General features: G+C 43.6%; 1 protein-coding gene across 1 annotated transcript in view; it reads left to right on the plus strand.

The window, feature by feature from the left end:
• Positions 1-18,896, plus strand: part of LOC147609103 (multiprotein-bridging factor 1b-like) — a 37,858-nt gene that overhangs the window by 18,527 nt on the left and 435 nt on the right. Inside the window, exons 2-3 of the mRNA XM_086788562.1 lie at positions 18,511-18,594; positions 18,768-18,850. Of these exons, the coding sequence (XP_086644688.1) occupies positions 18,511-18,594; positions 18,768-18,850 (167 nt within the window). The remainder of the gene's footprint in view (positions 1-18,510; positions 18,595-18,767; positions 18,851-18,896) is intronic.

An 18,896-nucleotide genomic window follows, 5' to 3' on the forward strand; every position in this document is an offset into this window, starting at 1 on the left:
GGGTGATAAAATACTCCAAGGGAGGGGGAGGGGATCGACCCATTCTGGCCTCTATGCGGTGTCACACGTGCAAGCTCCATTTTCAGCATTTGTGGATGTTTTGTCCAGCTTTTATGTTTTATGCAAAGTGATGATGGATATGTTAAGGTCGTGGCCATGTTTAAATGTTTTAATATGCATTGATAGTATCAACAAGTGTGTCAAAGGCCCTAGTCCCTCGGGCACCGCCGCGAGTTACATTGGTATATCAGAGGATAGGCTTTCTTGGAAGCGGAGGCTTCCTTCTATCAATAAGGAAGAGAAAAGATCTCAAGTGGGGACCACACTTACCATCATTGCTATTAAGCATGGCCAGCCGCTTCATAGCTTATGAAGCAAGAGCATGAGCAGTAGACAGCTTGTTGATCTAAGGATTTATGAATTCATAAAATTTTATCTTGGAAGTGTGGAGTTGGCTTTCTGTGCACACGTTTAGCACTCTTTCCATATGGATATTGTGGATTATATTATCAAGCTTACAGGCAAGCTATACGGAGATATATCTCAGGATATCTTAAGGATATGGTGACGAGATATTTCTTTTGGATTCATGACCAACATGGCAAAGAAAAGCTAAGTATACTTTGAGTTTGCAAAGTTGGTGCTTTGGCTATTTACTATGAAGTATTTTTGATGTTCACTAACCCTTGTATAGCCATGCAAGGAGATAGGTGGTGTTGTTTGCCTTGAGATGGTTTTAGGGAAACATTGTTTATGGCTCCCTTTATTGGGATGGATTATATCTATGGAGATTTCTTTCTTGGACGAGATTTATATAGATATTGGGCTTCACAAGCAATTTCTATGGACGAATCTGTCCTAGTTTATAGAGAAGAAATCTTTGGATATCTCATGGATATGATGCTTTTATGGATAAAGTCCACCTCTACTCGAAGGTGTGTGATTAGCACGGAGTATGTGGTAAGAGTTATGGTATACAAGTCTATGGATTCCTGGTCTTCTTTTCTAGGGATTTGGATCCATCCTCAAGTTTATGGATTATGTTTATGACTCCCTTTTACTAGGATGGATTATTCTTTATGGCTCCCTTTATTTGGGATGCATTGGACTTATGGAACTCATGGTTCACATACCTTGTGTAGTGTTCTTTTGTCCTACGTGCTCTCTTGAAGATTGTTTCTACCATGTGTGGGTGGAACAATAGAGAGCAAATGGAAGGGAACATGGGCACTTCAGAGGGTAGTGTCAAGCACAACATACCCTGTGTACTGTTCTCTTGTCCTACGTGCTCTCTTGAAGATTGTTTCTACCTTGTATGGGTGGAACAATAGAGAGCAGATGGAAGGGAACATGGGCACTTGAGAGGGTAGTGTGAGTTGGTGGCCGAAATCCCTATAAACTATGTGTAGCAGAAATGCTTATGGAACACCAGGTTATCTATGCCTGCGAGTGATTGTTTTATCTTGTTACTTGAGCCCACCTCTCATCCAAGGTGTGTGGTCAGAGTACCAACACGGAGTGCAAGTGGTAAAGTGGACATGACGCCTGGTTGGCACGGAACTTATATCTATGCCAAGGGTCATGTGGACCGATGCCTTATTGGCAGGAGACTTATTTTGTCTCGCCCATTTACTTGGGACATGGATTATGATATCTGGACTTATTTGACTGATTTGTCTCGCCCATTTATTTTGGGACATGATATTGCTATTATGGAGACTTATTTAGTCTCACCCATTTCTTTGGGACATGGATTCTTCAATTATATTGGATTTTTGAGACTGTCTTGTCTTGGCCACTTAATGGGACATGATTATATCTTGAATATATGGCTTGAAGCTTAAAGTTGCGGACAACTTTTAAGAAGTTGGGGAGAATGTCACCAGCCTGGACATTTCCCAGTATAAAAGGAGTCTGGTGGACTCTAAGATGTCTAAATATTTGGAAAGTACAAGCTTTGGGAATGGGGGATTATCCTAGAATACAAAGGACCACACTCCTAAAATATAGGAGAGTTGCTATTTTTGGCCTGACTCCGATGGAAATTCTGTTCGCGTCATTACATCTGGAATTGAGCAGATACCAAGAGTTGGCAAAGTGCCTATGATCGAATGTCTACTAGTTGGGATATTTTTAGAAAGAAAGTTTATGGAAGGACCCATCTCTTAGATTGGGACATGTGGCAAGAAAGTGGACCAAAGTGAGACAAGTGGCCTGACACTTGTTAGAAAGTGGATCAAAGTGAGACAAGTGGCCTCACACTTGTCACTTCAGCTATTGTGTGGCTCTCCACTTGTCATTGTAGCCTTCTCTTGCCATTTTAGCTCAAAAAGAGGCCCAAATCTATAAATTGGAGCCCTCTCTCTTCATTAATGGAGGCTCTCTTGCTGCACACTAGCCTCTACCACCGTTACAGGCTGCCCTAATGATGGCTACTCTCTTTCTCTCTCTCTCTTGAAGGTTGCCCATGAAGAATACCGGCTGTTGGGGACTGTTTTGGAGGCTTCCATCGTGAAGAAATATTGAAGGCATGGGTATTTAATCATTTATTATGATTTCTAGCCATTGTACTTGTTGTACTAGCCTTTGTACCTACTGTATCAGCCATTGTACTGGTTGTTGTACCACCCATTGTACTGGTTGTATCAGCTTTTGTACTTGCTGTGTATCTGTTGTACTAGTCATTGTACATACTGTACCAGCATTTGTACTTGCTGTACCAGCCACCATACCGACTGTACCAGCCACTGTATCGGTTGTACCAGCCATTGTACCTGTTGTATCGGCTGAATGGAGAGTTGTACTTGTTGTACCAGCTCTATTGCATGAAGACCCGTGGTTTTTGGGGAAGAATCAGTACCCACACGGAGGTATATGGATTATATTGTTGGCTCGGCATTTCTACAGCCTGTGTTCCGGCTTGGTAGCCTCGTGTTGGGCTGTGTTATGGCATTTGTATATGGATAATCCGGCATCTCCCGTGGGGAGAGTAAGGCCCTCAAAGCTTGTACATGATATTATTCTCCTTGGGAAATAAAATACTCCAAGGGGAGAGTCGGCCCATTCCGGCCTCTATGCGGTGTCACACGTGCAAGCTCCATTTTCAGCATTTGTGGATGTTTTGTCCAGCTTTTATGTTTTATGCAAAGTGATGATGGATATGTTAAGGTTGTGGCCATGTTTAAATGTTTTAATATGCATTGATGGTATCAACAAGTGTGTCAAAGGCCCTAGTCCCCCGGGCACCGCCGCGAGTTAAAGCATGTGAGGGTAAGCAAGACCAATAGCTCAATCCACATTCTCATATGCTTGTCCATACTCCATGTGACTCCTCATAGCATTGAGAAGGCTATAAGTGGCTCAATGGCATCCAATACCCTTTGCAATGCTCAAAGATATGAGAATATGTGTTATATCAATGCAAAATTGGTGCCAATAGCTCATTCATGGGTTCCATAACTCTTCCAATGCATAGAATCACATCCATTGCATTCATGTGCATGCATAATACCATTCATTTGATGAAGATTCCCTTCTCTAATGATCCATGGCATCATCCCAATGGAGAATGGTAAGCCATAGATTCATCATAAGGGCATGAATGCTTGCCTTGATTATCAAACTCTTCAAAAAGGCATCCCACATGTGGCTCAATGGCAAATGAGAGCAAATAGTTTGCTATATACTTCCATTTTTGGCATGTAGACAATACCAATGAGCTAATTAAGCATGTAGGAAACCCTAATTTCTGTAATTTAGGGATTTTCACACATGGAATCCCCAAACTTGTCCTTGATTACAATGGAAGCTTTGATTTATAGAAAATGTTGAATAGCCACTTACCAAAGAGTGTTAGAACCACCATTGATTGATCTTGATGAAGGAAATTGCTTAAATGCCTCTATTCTTGAAGACTTTATTCTCTGTTTTTGGTAGTTCACCATAGCCACAAAATCACCAAGAAACTCTTGCAAATGGACTCCAACATCTTCTCCACCCTTTTTGCCAAGCTTAGAAGAGCTATTGCAAGTATCTTGGACTTGGTATTCATCACATTGAGCCGTGAGGCTGCTCGCGAATTCGTCGCTGCGCAGGGCAGCCTTACGAGTAGAAATCACCAATGGAAGGGCTCAACAAGGCCAAGTTAGGTGGTCTAGCTCCACAATTTACAAGGTAGAAGGGTAATGTTTAAGATGAATGATCAATGGTTGCACTTTCTAGGGTTTCATGAGAATGAGAAAGAGGGAAGATAATGTGCAGAAAATTCAGAAATCTTCACATAAAATGGAGCTCATCTTAATCCTCCCATCAAGCTCTATCAAAGCCTCAAGAAATTGAATCAAAACGGTGCAAGATTTAGGAGCAATGGTGATGGAAAGATTGAGGGAGAAGCACAAATTCATAATCGTCATTAATAGAGCGATTAACAGGTGATTAATTCAATTTTTTTTCAATTTTAGTCTACTTGTCTCAAAATTTGGTCCAGGACTACAAAATTTGGTCCAAATTGAATAAATCTCTCCAAAATCACTTAAAAATCCAAGAAAGCAAGCCTCCAACCCTGCTATTTCCGCAAGATTAATGAAAAATTAATCAAGATTAAGTCCAAAAACCTCAAGAAACCCAAAAATTTTAGAAATCCATCAAGAAATACCAATCTCATGGCCACCGGTAGAGTCTTGCACCTCTTTCTCCTCCTTGTTTCGAGAGAGCCGTAGCAGCTAAACCAGCCCATGTCTAACCGGACATCCCAGTCGGTGTAGGGCAGAAATCATGCGTAACAGTTATTTGCAGGTGACGGCGAAGCACAAGCTTTAGGCCCCAACATTACTCCAGAACAGTTTGGGGGCGAGCAAAAGCAGCGTACCAAGGAGATTGTGGACACATGGCATGTCCACTTCCAGTTTCATCCATATGGCGATGACAAAAAGATTCAGTTAGCAGCAGGTTTCCCCTCGGGTAAAGCTTTGCTTTGGTGGAAAGAACTCAAACCTAAACCAACAACCTGGGCACAGTTTGAAGAAGTCTTCAAGAAAGAATTCATGAAGAAAGAGGATACTACGATATAGTTAGTTGCTTAGTTCGCCAGTTTGACCACGACCTCGCAGAAACTCACTTGTGAGGTCTACCTCCAAAAACTTAGAGACTTGCATATGAAAACTACGAAGATGGATTCTACTACTTTTGGGTTTCTTCGTAGTAGGTTTACCCGACTCATACCGTTTACAGGTCAAAAATAACAAATGCAAAACTTTGGATGAGGCCATTCATTTTGCTCGTATTTATGATGATACGATGGTCTCTTCCAAAACCAAACACGTAACCGAGCAGGGGAACAAGTACAAAAGAAAGTTCTCCGCGTCGATGGCTAGCACGACGGAAGGAAAGTCTTCAAACCAATCTTCGAAGAATTCTACTTCGACTCCAGCAAAGAAAAACCGTCTTCTCAAGGCTTTGAAGCTCAAGAAGGAGGGACGTTGCTTTATATGCGAAGAAAAAGGACATGCATAACGAGTGTCCGAAGAAGAAGGGTGCTAAGACCAACCCAGGACCCAAGAGGAAGGTTGCCAACCATTTGTCTTTGACAGGTACTTCAGTCACTGTACTTTCTTGTCCTAGTTCATGTTCAACTCTAAAGTTTTTGGCTTGCACGATCTTCTCCGAGTTTATGGAGAAGTGAATGGCCATAGAATTCACATTCTTCTGGACCCTAGAAGCTCACACAACTTTGTTAATTACAAACTTGTGCAGAAATTAGGTCTAGACACAACACCTAGCGATCATACCTACGAGGTACGCCTACTTGCGGGTCGGCTAGTGTGGGATCGAAAGATGGAGAAGCTACCGATCCGGATTCCAGACTACGAAGATATTCTGGAGTGCTATGTTATCATTTATGCACCTAGAGCATGTAGACTTGCTATTAGGGATATTAAGTGGTTTAAGACTCTTCAGGTCCAGATAGATTGGTGTAGTGATACTTTTTCTTTGGAACATAGGAAGACTCGGTATTGTATCTAACGTAATTGAATACATCCCTCTCAGGGATCTCTTATAAATAACGTTGATTTTGATAATATAATGGATTCTTCTTTGTATATCGCTTTCCACTGTGTCTTGATTCGACTTTCTTCATTTTTTATACCTACTATGGATGTTAATGAATTAAGTGTGTTTGAAAGCAAAGAATTAAAGAAGTTACTTGATTCGTTTCAAGATGTATTTTCTAAGGAGCTGCCATTGGGCTTACCACCCGAAAAGATAGTGGATTATCGTATTGATCGAGTCCCTGGTGCTCAATCTGTGAGCATTCCGCCTTATAGGATCAGCTAGGCTGAGGAAGATGCGTTGACCAAACAACTCGCAGATTATTTGAGGATGGGTCAGATCCATCCAAGTAAATCACCTTGGGGTGGGCTTGTGTTACTTGGAGAAAGAAGGACAACACCTGGCGAATGTGTGTAGATTACAAGAGACTGAACAAAGTGACAATCAAGAACCGTTATCCTCTCCCTAGATCAGATGACATGATTGACCGTTGAGTCGGAGCGAAGTATTTAACAAAGATAGATTTACGTATTGGCTATCACCACATACGTATTCATGAAAGGCACGTCGAAAGACCCGACTTTCGAACTAGGTATGGCCATTACGAGTTTCTCGTATTACCTTTTGGGTTAATCAATGCTCGAGCCACTTTCCAGCAAATGATGCACGATCTTTTTCATGAACATTTGGGAAAGTTCGTGGTTGTGTTCTTAGACGATATTTTAGTATATAGTTGTACAAACTCTTGATCATCATGTTACGATACCTCACGATTGTCTTGACTATTTTAAGATAGAATCGATTGTATGCTAAATTAAGTAAATGTGATTTTTTTATCATAGAAATCATTTACTTGGGACACAAGATCGGTTGAGCATTGACTATACCCGAGTTCAGAAGGTTTTGGCTTGGCCTATACCGCAGACAGTGAGACAACTTCGTTCTTTTCTCGGTTTTGTTGTTATTCTTCGGAATTCTGTGCGAGAGTACACTTAGCTCACACTACCGATGACCGACTTGTTGAAAGGTCGTGGAAGTAAGTCAAATCAGCATATCCCTTGGAATAATGATTTGGATATGGCCTTTAGACTTTTGAAAGATAAAGTCAAGGAAGCACCTACCTTAGCACTACCCGATCCTAGTCGGCCTTATGTTCTTGACATTGACGCGAGTGACTATGCAATCAGGGTTGCTGTATTCCAAGCTGGTAGGCCTACTGCTTTTGAGAGTCGAAAGGTGGACGATACTCAATCTCGTTGGTCAATCCTTGAGAAGGAGCTTTATGTTGTCATTTACGCTCTCAAGGTTTGGAGGCATTATTTATATGGCTCCAAGTTTGTGGTATTGACTAATCATTAGTCAATCAAGTATGTGTGTGATGCGAATGATTTGAGAGGAAGAAAAGCTAGATGGACACACTATCCATAGTCACAAGGGACGGGGGACGGTAACGGGGGACGGGGACGGGACAGGGGACGGCCATATGTAGGGAACGGGGACGGGGGTTAGGAATGACACTTAAAAATTACTTTGTCAGTACCACCCACTTGCATATACGGGCAAAGCTTGCATGTCCATGGCTGTGCACCACCTCCATGAGGAGATGGGATGTGATTGATCTCATCCCACCATGACACATGTCCATCCCGTCGTCCTTCTACGGGTAGTTGGAACTTGAAGAGCCACTGCCATGAGGAGGATGCCATGGATGATGGATGCCTCCTTGTCACTTGATAGCTTGAGAGAGAGAGAGAGAGAGAGAGAGAGAGAGAGTGAGTGAGGCTTGAGCCTTGAGAGTTGAGGGAGAACTTGAGTGTGAGGATGGGTGTGTGTGTGTGTGTGTGAAGCTTGAGAGTGTGTGTGTGTGAGGGAGAGTGTGTGTCTTGAGAGGCTACAGCTTGCTTGTGTGAGAGCTTGAAACTTGAGACCTTGGCCCTTGAGGCTTGCTGCTTGAGGGAGAGAGAGAGTGTGTGTGTGTGTGTGAAGCTAAAGCTTGAAGTGTGAGGGGGAGTATGTGTGTGTGTCTTCTTATAGGGAGGGAGGCAAGAGAGAGGCCAAGGCCCAAAGCCTCATAGGCTCAAGGCCTATGGGCCAAGGCTAAAGGCCCATGAAAAGCCCCTCCCAAATGGCAAAAAAAAAGTTCAAAAATGTGACCATTGCCCAAACAGTAACTTGCAGGCGTTCCCATGCAGCCGTCCCCCACAATTGTCCCCTCTTGGATCCGTCCTCGGAACGCCGTCCCTGGTGAGGGACGCCCAGCTGGGGACGTCCGTCCGTCCCCGTCCCATAGTGTTCCCGGGACGGCGTCCCTCCGCTCCACCCCTCCGTCCCCTGTGACTATGATACTATCGAAAGGGGTCCATGAATAGTGTAGCGGATGCGCTTAGTCGGATCAAAGAGGTGAATACTTCGTCGTTCACCGAGATTTCTACTGACTTATTTCAGTCATTGAGAGGGGTTTGTAAGATTGATAGTTATTTTGGTTCATATTGGTAGAGTATCCAAGACGGGAGCTCATTGACTGACCAAGACTCAATGATTGAGCGGCCTACAATTCAAGCTGCGGGAGGCCAGTGGATGATTCATAATGGTTTACTGTTCCGTGATGACAAAATTTGTGTACCACAGGTCCTAGACATTAGGTCCAAGATTCTTAAGGAGTGTCACGACGCCCCTTCTGCTAGACACCCTGGGGTACACAGGACATTAGCTTTAGTGAAACACTCTTTCTATTGGCCAAAGATGAAAGGGTACGTAGAAGATTATGTCCTCCGGATTGCCAAGAACACGATTCTATTTGGGTTGTGGTGGACCGCTTGACAAAAATGGCTAGATTTTTACCTACACGGAAGACTGTTGCAGCTATGCAATTAGCAAGGCAGTTTATCGAGCAATTGTTTAGACTTCACGGTGTACCGCAATATATAGTCAGTGATAGGTAAGTTTATAAGTGCGTTTTGGAAGCTCGTTTTTGAGAAGTTGGAAATAACTTTGAATTTGAGTTCCTTAGATCATCTTCAATGTGAGGGCCAGATTGAAAGGGTGAATCAAACTTTGGAGGACATGCTTCGTGAATGTTTTATTGGACTTGCCTTCTCATGTGAAAGTTTATCCCATATTTCATGTTAGTAGACTTAAGGAAGTACTTGGTGAAACAAACGAGTTAGTTACTCTTGAAGAAATCATAGATGTCAAGGATATGACATTTATCCCACACGAATTAGAAAAGATTCTCGGATTTCGTGAATGGCGATTACAGAATACGCTATTCACGGAATACAAGATCAAGTGGAAGGATCGTGTTGAGGAGGACGCTACATGGGAGACATTGACTACCCTGGGTTTTTATTGAGCTGAGGAGTGAGCTCTTAGAGGAAAGAGAGTATGTCATGTGCGCAGAGTGTATCTACCGTGTGCAACACGCACACAAGACTAGCTTCGAGGCTTGGGGAAGCTTGGAGCTAGGAAGGTTGATTGGCGAGCTGGGCTAGGGATAGACTGACGGGCGGGTGCCCAAGTGTGGACGCTTGGTGACCGACCAAGAGCCTATAAAAGGGTGGCCAAGGTTGGTTAGTTGGTCATAGAGTCTCGCGAGTCTTTGTGAGAGCTCTATGGTTAGCAGCCTGGATCTAGTGTAGACGTGCACCTACTTTATGCAGCCGAGGTTGGCAGCAGTCTTGAGCCCCGTGAGGGTAGCTCCATGGCGGTATGGGATGTCACGGGGTAGAGATTGGTCGGTACATCTTGCTAGTTAGCTCAGCTCATGGCTCGGTGGGGACAGCCAGCCAAGACTTGTGGGTTTTGCCCATGGCTGTTATGGTTGGGTGGTGAGTCAGGCTTGCACCCCCTTCACGTTATTTGGCTTTGTTTTGTAGGTTTCGAGTCATGTTTCAGGAGTACTCTACGAGAAGATCCGTGGGGATTTGACACTTATGAACATTATAAGTCACTTTGATGAATAAAATCCCATGCTACTCATGTTGTGTAACCATCTTTTAGGCCACACTTTGCCGATAGATGCTTCAGCTTTCTTCTGTGGAAAATCCCCGTTCACACCTTGGCTCTGCTCAGTGTGTGAAACATCTCCTCGGTCTTATAAAGTAGTTGTCCGTAACTGTATAAACCTGATACCATGGAGATATCCTTCAAGAATAGCAGATGCACTGCCAATCCATAATATTTCATAACACATCCATAAATCCATGGGGAAGGGACCAAATGGTGACATCCCCTTCGTCTTTTAAAGCAGTTGTCTGCAAGTGTATAAACCTGATACCATGGAGATATCCTTCAAGAATAGCAGATGCACTACCAATCCATAATATTTCATAACCCATGCATTAAAGCCATAAATCCAGATCCACGATCCGAAGTTAGATACGGGCACAAGAGCCAACCGTATCAAAAAAGTAACTTTATCCATATCTCACACCTGAGCTCAGTAAAAACTCAGGGTAATCCCTCTGAAGGGTAGTCAATGTCTCCCATGTAGCGTTCTCCTCGACATGATTCTTCCACTTGATCTTGTATTCCGTGAGTAGTGCATGCCACATTCGTCTTTCACGAAACCTGTAAAACAAATTCATAAATTGTGAAGGGTGTATGCTTGACTCACCACCCAACCATGACAGCGCCCACAAGACCTGGCTATCCCCACCGAGCCATCAACTAATGCACCGACCAGTCTCTACTCCATGACCATCCCATACCGGCACGAAGCTACCCTCGCGGGTCTCGAGATTCTTGCCGGCCTCGTCTGCATGAAGCAGGTGCACGTCTGCACTAGATCCAGGCTTCTGACCACAAAGCTCCTGCATAGTTTTGCAAGACTTTGACGATTGATTGACTCATTGACCTTAGCTGCTCTTTTATAGGCTCTTGGCTGGTCACTGGGCGTCCACACATGGGTGCCCGCCCGTCAGTCCATTCCCAGCCAAGCTCGCCACTCTGTTTGCTTGGCTCCAAGCTACCCCAAGCCTCAAAGCCAGTCTTGTGTGCCTGTTGCACACGGTAGATACACTCTGTGCACACGACACCCTTTGTTCTCTTGAAGACTTTTGTCGCGAAGGATGACAACAGATTGAAGATTGCAACACTCCAAATGCTTCCATCGCGAAGACTTCTGCCATCATTGACTCTACCTGCGATTGGTAATCTTTAATGCTCAATTATGGAAGGAAGTAGCAGGAGGGAGGCGCAAGACTTCATGTTCATTTATCTTGTGTAGTGTTCTCTTGTCGTATGTGCTCTCTTGCAGATTGTTACTACCATGTGTTGGTGGAACAATAGAGAGCAGATGCTAGGAAACATAGGCACTTGAGAGGGTAGTGTGAGTTGCAAATCTTCACCGACAACCATATTATTTGCCATACTGTATTTGTATGCATTGGTATGGAAATATGGTCAGAAATGCCCATGACACTATGTACTTGATTCTCCCAAGATTAGTAAACATTACTTGAGGGAGGGGCCGGTTGTTCCGGCTCTTTGTGCGTCTCTTGTCAATCCAGCAAATTACATCTTGTATTGTGGTTGTCGTCCATTAAATCTTGGTGTATTTAAGTGTATTGATCAGCATTGTGTTCAACTGAGCATTCCACACCGACTGGTGAAATTACGAGACTTCTCGGACAGAGAACCCATGACTCACACACACAGAATATCTCAAAAGGCCTAGTCATAATCTTCCTCGTTGAGAGAAAGATTATCCATTGCTATGAATGCTTTTTCTTGTGTTGTTGTGGAAGCTTCTATTGTGTCTTCATCTTCTTCTTCTTGGACAAGGTTGACATGCGGCGTGCGCCTTTCTTGTTCATTGGCCATCAGAGTTGCACAGTACCCCATGGCGCTGAGCAACGTCGGTGGCTAGGCTCCCATCTTCCAGTCGTTGCTCCTCCCAAAAACCCCGCCGGAGGAGGAGATATCTATGACAAGGTGCCGCCACACCCTATATATGGCACTTCGACTTCCCATGCTTTTGTATATGGGATAATTGACCACTTTGAGTCATGTGACAACCCGAGAGTAGCTACGAGAATTGCCACCTCCAACACCCTCCCTCAATTCGAGCATCTCGATCAACAAAGGCTACGATCCGCCTAGGACCACATAGGCCCGAGCTTTGATACCATGAGAGAAAGAGCATCACAGGTTGTAGGCCCAAAGCACAAATTGTAGAAGGTTGGAAACAGTTGATTATTGCTGAAAATGACCACGAGGGAAGCCCATAGGTGCTTACAAGCATAAGAGACTGGTACTACAGCCAATGACCTCCAACAGATATGCAAGAATGAGATGAGAAGTGAGGAGAAGGGTGAGAATCCTTATATATCCCTCCATAGAGTTGGTCGGTACAGCTGGCCGACAATTGTCGAGTAGCATTAAATGCCTAAAAAATGGTAGAAAAATCCCAAATAATATCTACGAAATATGCCAATGTAGGGCCCTTTGGAGATGATATATTCCAACATTGTGTGTGTCCGAGCTTTTTACAGAAGTTGCATCTAGTGTTTTCCCTTTGCCTTTCTCCTTTGTGAAGAGGGCATTCTCTGGGAGGAATGTAGCTTTTTCTTGTTTCGTGAGGTGGCTGTCTTCATCCATAAGGATGGCTCCCATTTCATCAGACTAGTACTCAACCTACACGTTGTTGCGGTATGTAAGACATTAAGAAGCGAAACGCAGGAATGGAAGCCGGAATACAAAGGGTCAATTGAAGGGATTTTTTCCTCTTATTTTTTAGAAATCCACGGTTTCTTTTTTTCTCTCCTCTCCTTCTGCCTTGGTTGTCCATGGTTAATATGTAATAGATGACATTTCTCGAGCCACCCTCGTTACAGTCAAGGTTTTGGAGTATTTTAAAACACTTTTTATGTTGGATAGAGGCATTGTTTTTAATCATCTTTATCAACGTTTGCCTTAAGATTGGCAAGTTGTTGAAGGATTTCATTCATTTTCAATTTGATTTTTTTTTTTTTTGCTTGAGAAACTTCTTAGAGTTATTAATTATGTTACCAAACAAATTCTCAAGTTTATCCCATACCTCCTTGGCTGATTTGTCTAGTCCACATGGTGGATGAGACTGTCTGCAAGACCGAGACCAATGAGGGCTAGAGCGTTGTCATTCTTGTCATGGTAGCATAGTCACATGGGACGCAAAATGGGGACGGGGAACGGGGACGGAAAAGATGGGTGGGCAGTGGCGTAGTGCGGCGGCGTTGGTAGGGATGTGCTGATTAGAATGGCAAACTTCAAGAAGAAGGTGTAACTGATGGTATGCTGTGAAAGCAATAGGAGGCATCAAGGGCGACCATCAACAACATTGATGGCGATTGTGCATAAGTGTTATTCAGGCTGAGACAACGAAGGTGACAATGTTCAGGTTGAGACAATATTCAGATTGAGACAGCGAAGGTGACAACGTTCAGGTTGAGACATGCGGCAGTGCACACGGTCGCATCTTACTCCAACTTTGCGCAAATCAAAGAGACTGCTGTTGCTTTAGAACTTGGATGATGCTGCTGCAGAGGAGATCGTGGCTCTGAGCGGCAGAAGCAGTTACGACAAATGTGGTGAGCTGCTCAGCATCATCATTTGGGCGAACAGGTGGCAGGTAAAGATGGCAGCAGCGGGCAATGATGCACAGATGGCGACTCTAGCCATCAGCAAGTGGGCGGTAGTTCTGCAATGGATGAAAAAACCCTAAAAAGCTAACCCTAGCTCTGATACCATGTTTGTTTTACATGATGGTAACGAGCGGTAGACAAAAAGGAGAGAACTATGGAGATTGTAGAGAGAGAAGATATAACAAGGTTCAAGTGAGAAGTTATTGCACGATTCAATGATGATAGAATGATTGATGTGATTTTTAAGCTTCACCAAGTACTATGCTTTTATAGCCTTAGAGGCTCATCTGAATGTCATCATTGCTTATGTCAAACATGTATAATATCTAGATATTATGCTAACAACTTTAAGAGTGGGTTCACACACTTACTCATGTACACACATACGTGAGTTCACACACTTACACAGACACAAACAGGGGTTCACACACACGAGGCTCTGAATCCCAACAGAGTTTCATTGAGATTAGTGTTGACTTATATGATTCCTTGAGAGGGTTACGCTAGACCAATGGGCATTTCAACGGTGTGTTGAGATTAGGAGGAGGACCCTATTTGAATGTCATGATGCTTCTATAGCATGTCATCCGGGGGTACAACAAACTTGTGATTCGGCAAAACGGATGTTTTACTTGCCTAAAATGAAGGTGGATGTCTAGAACTATGTGGTGAAAGGTGAATAAGGCTGAATGCCTTAGGGATGGAGGGTTGTTACATCCTTTGGAGATTCCTTTTAACAAATGGGAAGGTATTTTCGTGAATTTTAATGTCGGATTGCCATTGATGTGAAAAGGGCATATGCGATGGTATTAGGGTGGTGATAGGCAGGCCTACGAAGATGTCAAGATTTTTACCTACAAGGACGATGACTTTGAAAGCAACCAAATTGGCACATCAGTTTGTTGAGCAACTTTTCAGATTGTATGGTTTGCCTTGTGACATATGGCGGAGGTCCGAGGAAGACTCAACCTGGGAGATAGAGGCTAGTTTGAAATATCGGTTCTCCCTAATGTCATTTAGGAATAAATGTCTTAGGGGGGGAGTATGTTATGTACTGAATAATGAGGGCCTAATATGGGACCTAATTTGGCAAGATTGGGGAAGCCTTGAGGTTAGAGGAAGCATGTTGATACAAGTGGCTCATTATTAATAAATCCTTGGATACTTGCTATTTATGACTTGATGGTTATTTATAGCAACAATAGTCACTATACAAGTGACTTATGGGTTATTATCATTATGGCTTGACAATTGGTCTATGCGTGGACCAAGAGTTGTGGTACTTCCGCTCTGGACTTGGCGGACAACATGGTGGATCGCAGATAGTCTTGTTAAGGGCATGTACGGGCAGCAGGCATTGGTGCAGTGGAACTCTATTATGGTCATTGACTATGGATGTGATGCAAGCTTCTTCAACCGTGATAGGGTTTCCAATTATGTGGGCCTAATATTGGTATCAGGGCCTTAATCCGATGGTACGAGGCTTGTGGAACTCCGCAAAGACAAAGATTCTAAGCTGTGGCCAGGATCTCCAAATCGGCCAATGGACTAGATCCCAAGACTTCCAAGGTTTAGAGGTGTTTTAGCGCCCAAGACAGGAGGAGGAAGGCTTGGCTATGGAGAAGGGAGAGGGTGCTGCTGAATATTCATGAAAAAGCAGATGTTGACACGTGTTGTTATGGTGCTGTTTTTCTGTGTCACATGGTGGTTGATTGACTCATGGTCCTAGAAAAGGCACATGCATGCTGGTCTGAGGGGTGTGAGTGTTGCCACAAACTGTATGGGCCTGCACGCTGCCTGTACAGGGCCATACACAGACTGTACAAAGTCGCATAAGAGGCCATACATAGGTGGATGCTTGTGTACAAGTTGTCAAGATTGGTGAGCAGCCCTGAAACAAGTCACATGCGTTGCATATGCTTGCCAAGGGGTTGGCCGGTCTTAAGGTTAAGCCTAATGCTTCTACATGCTTTTTATAGACTAGCACACTAAGATGACCTATATGTGACTGCTCTCTCAGTGCGTTAAGTGATGCATACTGACAGTATGTATCACCTAAGGCTTTAGGTGTGACCTATGAAGCTCATGCCTGATGCGTCCTTGGACTAGGGCTCACAATGGGGTCGTGGCATCCGACAAAATAAATCCCTACAAGGTTCTATTGCTGTACAAGTGTAGCACTGATGATAAGCCATTGTGTCACAATAGCACCTCATTGCATGGGTGCATGTGACATTTCCTTTTGCTTAGCTTGGGAACTGTTGCATGGCATCCAAAAAGTCCGCTGAAATCCGGGAGGATTAGGGCTCACAATGGGGTCATGGCATTCTATTGTTGTAGTACTAATGATAATCCACTGTGTCACAATAGCACCTCAATGCATGGGTGCATGGGACATTCCCTCTTGCTTAGCTTGGGAATAGTTGCATGGCATCCAAATAGTCCACCAAAATCTGGGGGTAAAACTCAAAAAATTCCTCAATGAGCCAAATGGCTTCCTAAGTGCCTCAATCCTTGAACTTGGTGTAGAATTCTCCGAGTCTTTGATCGGAACCATGCTTCCAGTTGCGGAGGAGAATGTGCTCGGGCTCGATTACTTTTGCCTTGTCGACCACTTCAGGCTGCTGGTCATTCAAAAGCTTATGCAAAGATGGTCCAACACAAGGCTTCAACCATGAGATGTGGAAGACATCATGCATAGCCCAACTATTTGGTAACTTTCAACTTCATGGGGACATCACTGACCTACTTCACAATGGGAAATGGACCAAAGCTTCAGAAAGCAAAATGGGACAAGCTTGCCCACTTGCTTCAGCCGTTGCTTCATAATGTAGAGAGAGAACTAGAAGAGCATCTCGAGGAGGTGATGACGAGGGGATGAGGGCCAAGAGAAACGGCTCTGATACCAATTTTTGGAGTGGAGACAAAGGTAGCAACACATATAGAGATGCAGCAAGCAAGCAGAGATAGAGAGAAACACAACACTTGGTAGATTGATGAGAATGAGTGAAGTACTAGTGAAGTGACATGATAAGGTCACTTAACACAAGGCGAGTTTGTATCTAGCCATTTGTGGTGGTTTTTAGTCCTTCGGGGCTATTTTTTCAGTGACTAATAGAAGGATCTTTTTCCCAGGGGGTGGGGGGGTGGGGGGGTGGCGGGGGGAAAGAAGACATGCCAACTCTATGTACATGGCGGACTTGTTGTGGGTGTGCATATATAAGCCGCACTCAGTCCCATTCACGGAATCATCTATCTCTTGCATAATTCAACATTGTGAATAAAGCAACTACCATGTGTGCCTAAGTCCTAGGACTTGCGCATACATATCTTCAGCAGAGCACCCTGAGCATGCTACAGTTTAAGGCAGCCAGAAGTTATCTTCAGCATTCAGCCATCGGTCCTGCATTCCTTCAGTAGATCTGGCTGTGCATATTGGCTCCCAAAGTGGCTTCTAAAGTGCCTTCAGACCGCATTCAACCAACGTTTGGTCTTCTTCGTCCTTGCGTTTGGCATTCCACAATCAACCGTTGTCAGTAAGTTCTTGGTAAAGTTTGCATTGTAAAGAGAAGTTCTCCAAAGCAAATACTCTTGCTTGCAGGAGGGGGTGTCCTTAAAGTGGGTAGTTGGGACCCTGTTTGGTGTCAACCCTCCCTCCTTGTTCAAGAGTTAAAGTGGATTGCTTAAACTCACTCAAACATAAAGTTATAAAAAAGGCCTTGCTTTGTGTTGCATGCTACAATTGTAGAGCCAACACGAGCAAGAGGCAAAGAGCAAGCCGCTAGTAACCCAGGGGATATGGCAGAGCCAGAGCCATGAGAGGAGGAGAGCGCAAGTTGTGCTTATAGTTGGACCGCAATCTGGATTGGAAGTGGACAAAGGTGCATAATGCTCCAAGCTAAGCAAGATGGTATTTCACGTCATGCGGATATGATCAGCTGACTTGGAGGCAGATTTAGGGGCAGGATGGGATCAGATTGGAGCAGATTTGACGGCCCAGTAGGTGCACAAAATGCCCAAGGCATACACCCATAGGTGGGACATTTCTTGGGCAGGATGGGGACAGATTGCAGCAGATTTGACAGCCCAATAGGTGCACATAAGTGCCCAAGACATGCACCCATAGGTGGGACATTTATTGGGCATAGTATGAATACATTTTTTATTACATTTATGCTATCATTTTTGGGTCTGAAAAGTGATGGCTGACCAGCCTATGACCAACCTGGTAACCTATAAAAGGATGGTTCATGGTCATTGTTCAGACATTCGGTGCCAAATCAGCATAGTCCAAACGAGATGAGAATTGGATTAGTAAGAAGGCAGCCCAATGTGCAGATCTCAACCATGCACAAGTATTGGGAATAGCAAGTAAGCTTTGGTTCATGCATCATTATCATTTGGGCACAGTAGGTTGCAATTGGATTTTTTATAGATATGCATTTTTCTATTGTATATATTCATTCATGCAATATACTGTAGATTAGGTCATGTTTCACCATGTTGATACTTTCCATGTTCTTCATGCCCAAACGTTTCTACACCCATTTCTATCAAAATACCAGTCGAAGGAAGCTTTGTGAGTGTAATCTCATTGAGTCAAGAAGCACTTTGGTTTTTGTTAAGATTGGGAAATAACCTGGATTTTCCACTGGTATATAGCCTGAAAATTGAATTCATGGTTTCTATTTGTAATTGCTAGTTTCAAGTCTGGAACTTAACCAAATTTTTAATATTTCCAGCAGCCTTTGAATGTGATAGTGCGTTCACTGCGTTGTTTTGTTTTTGGATGGCTTACAATTTAGATATTGTTTCTCAAGTTGATGCGGTTGTATTGCAGATAATGCTGGCTCTAACAAGGCCTCGTCAAGCACTCCTGGGTTGAACACAAAAAAGCTTGACGAGGAGACTGAAGTCCTCTCACGTACGTTGTCTTTGTGCACAGATAGTTCTCTTAGTATTTAATCTTGTGGAAGATTTGTGGTAGAAAATTTTACTTTTCTGGTTGAGCTTTTTTTCTTTATAACCTTTTATGGCTTTATCCACGGGGTTTGCTTGATTTGATTTTGTGCTGTTTCCGTATACATTTATTTTCAGACGAGAGAGTGTCTACAGATCTCAAGAAAGCAATTATGCAAGCTCGTCTGGAAAAAAAGCTAACTCAAGCACAACTTGCACAGGTATTTAGGGAGTTTTCTTTTTAAAAATGATATGTTCCATTATTTT

The sequence above is a fragment of the Cibotium barometz genome, chromosome 52, assembly GCF_041138505.1.
Source record: "Cibotium barometz isolate CiBa-2024 chromosome 52, ASM4113850v1, whole genome shotgun sequence".
Taxonomy (NCBI): Eukaryota; Viridiplantae; Streptophyta; class Polypodiopsida; order Cyatheales; family Cibotiaceae; genus Cibotium; species Cibotium barometz.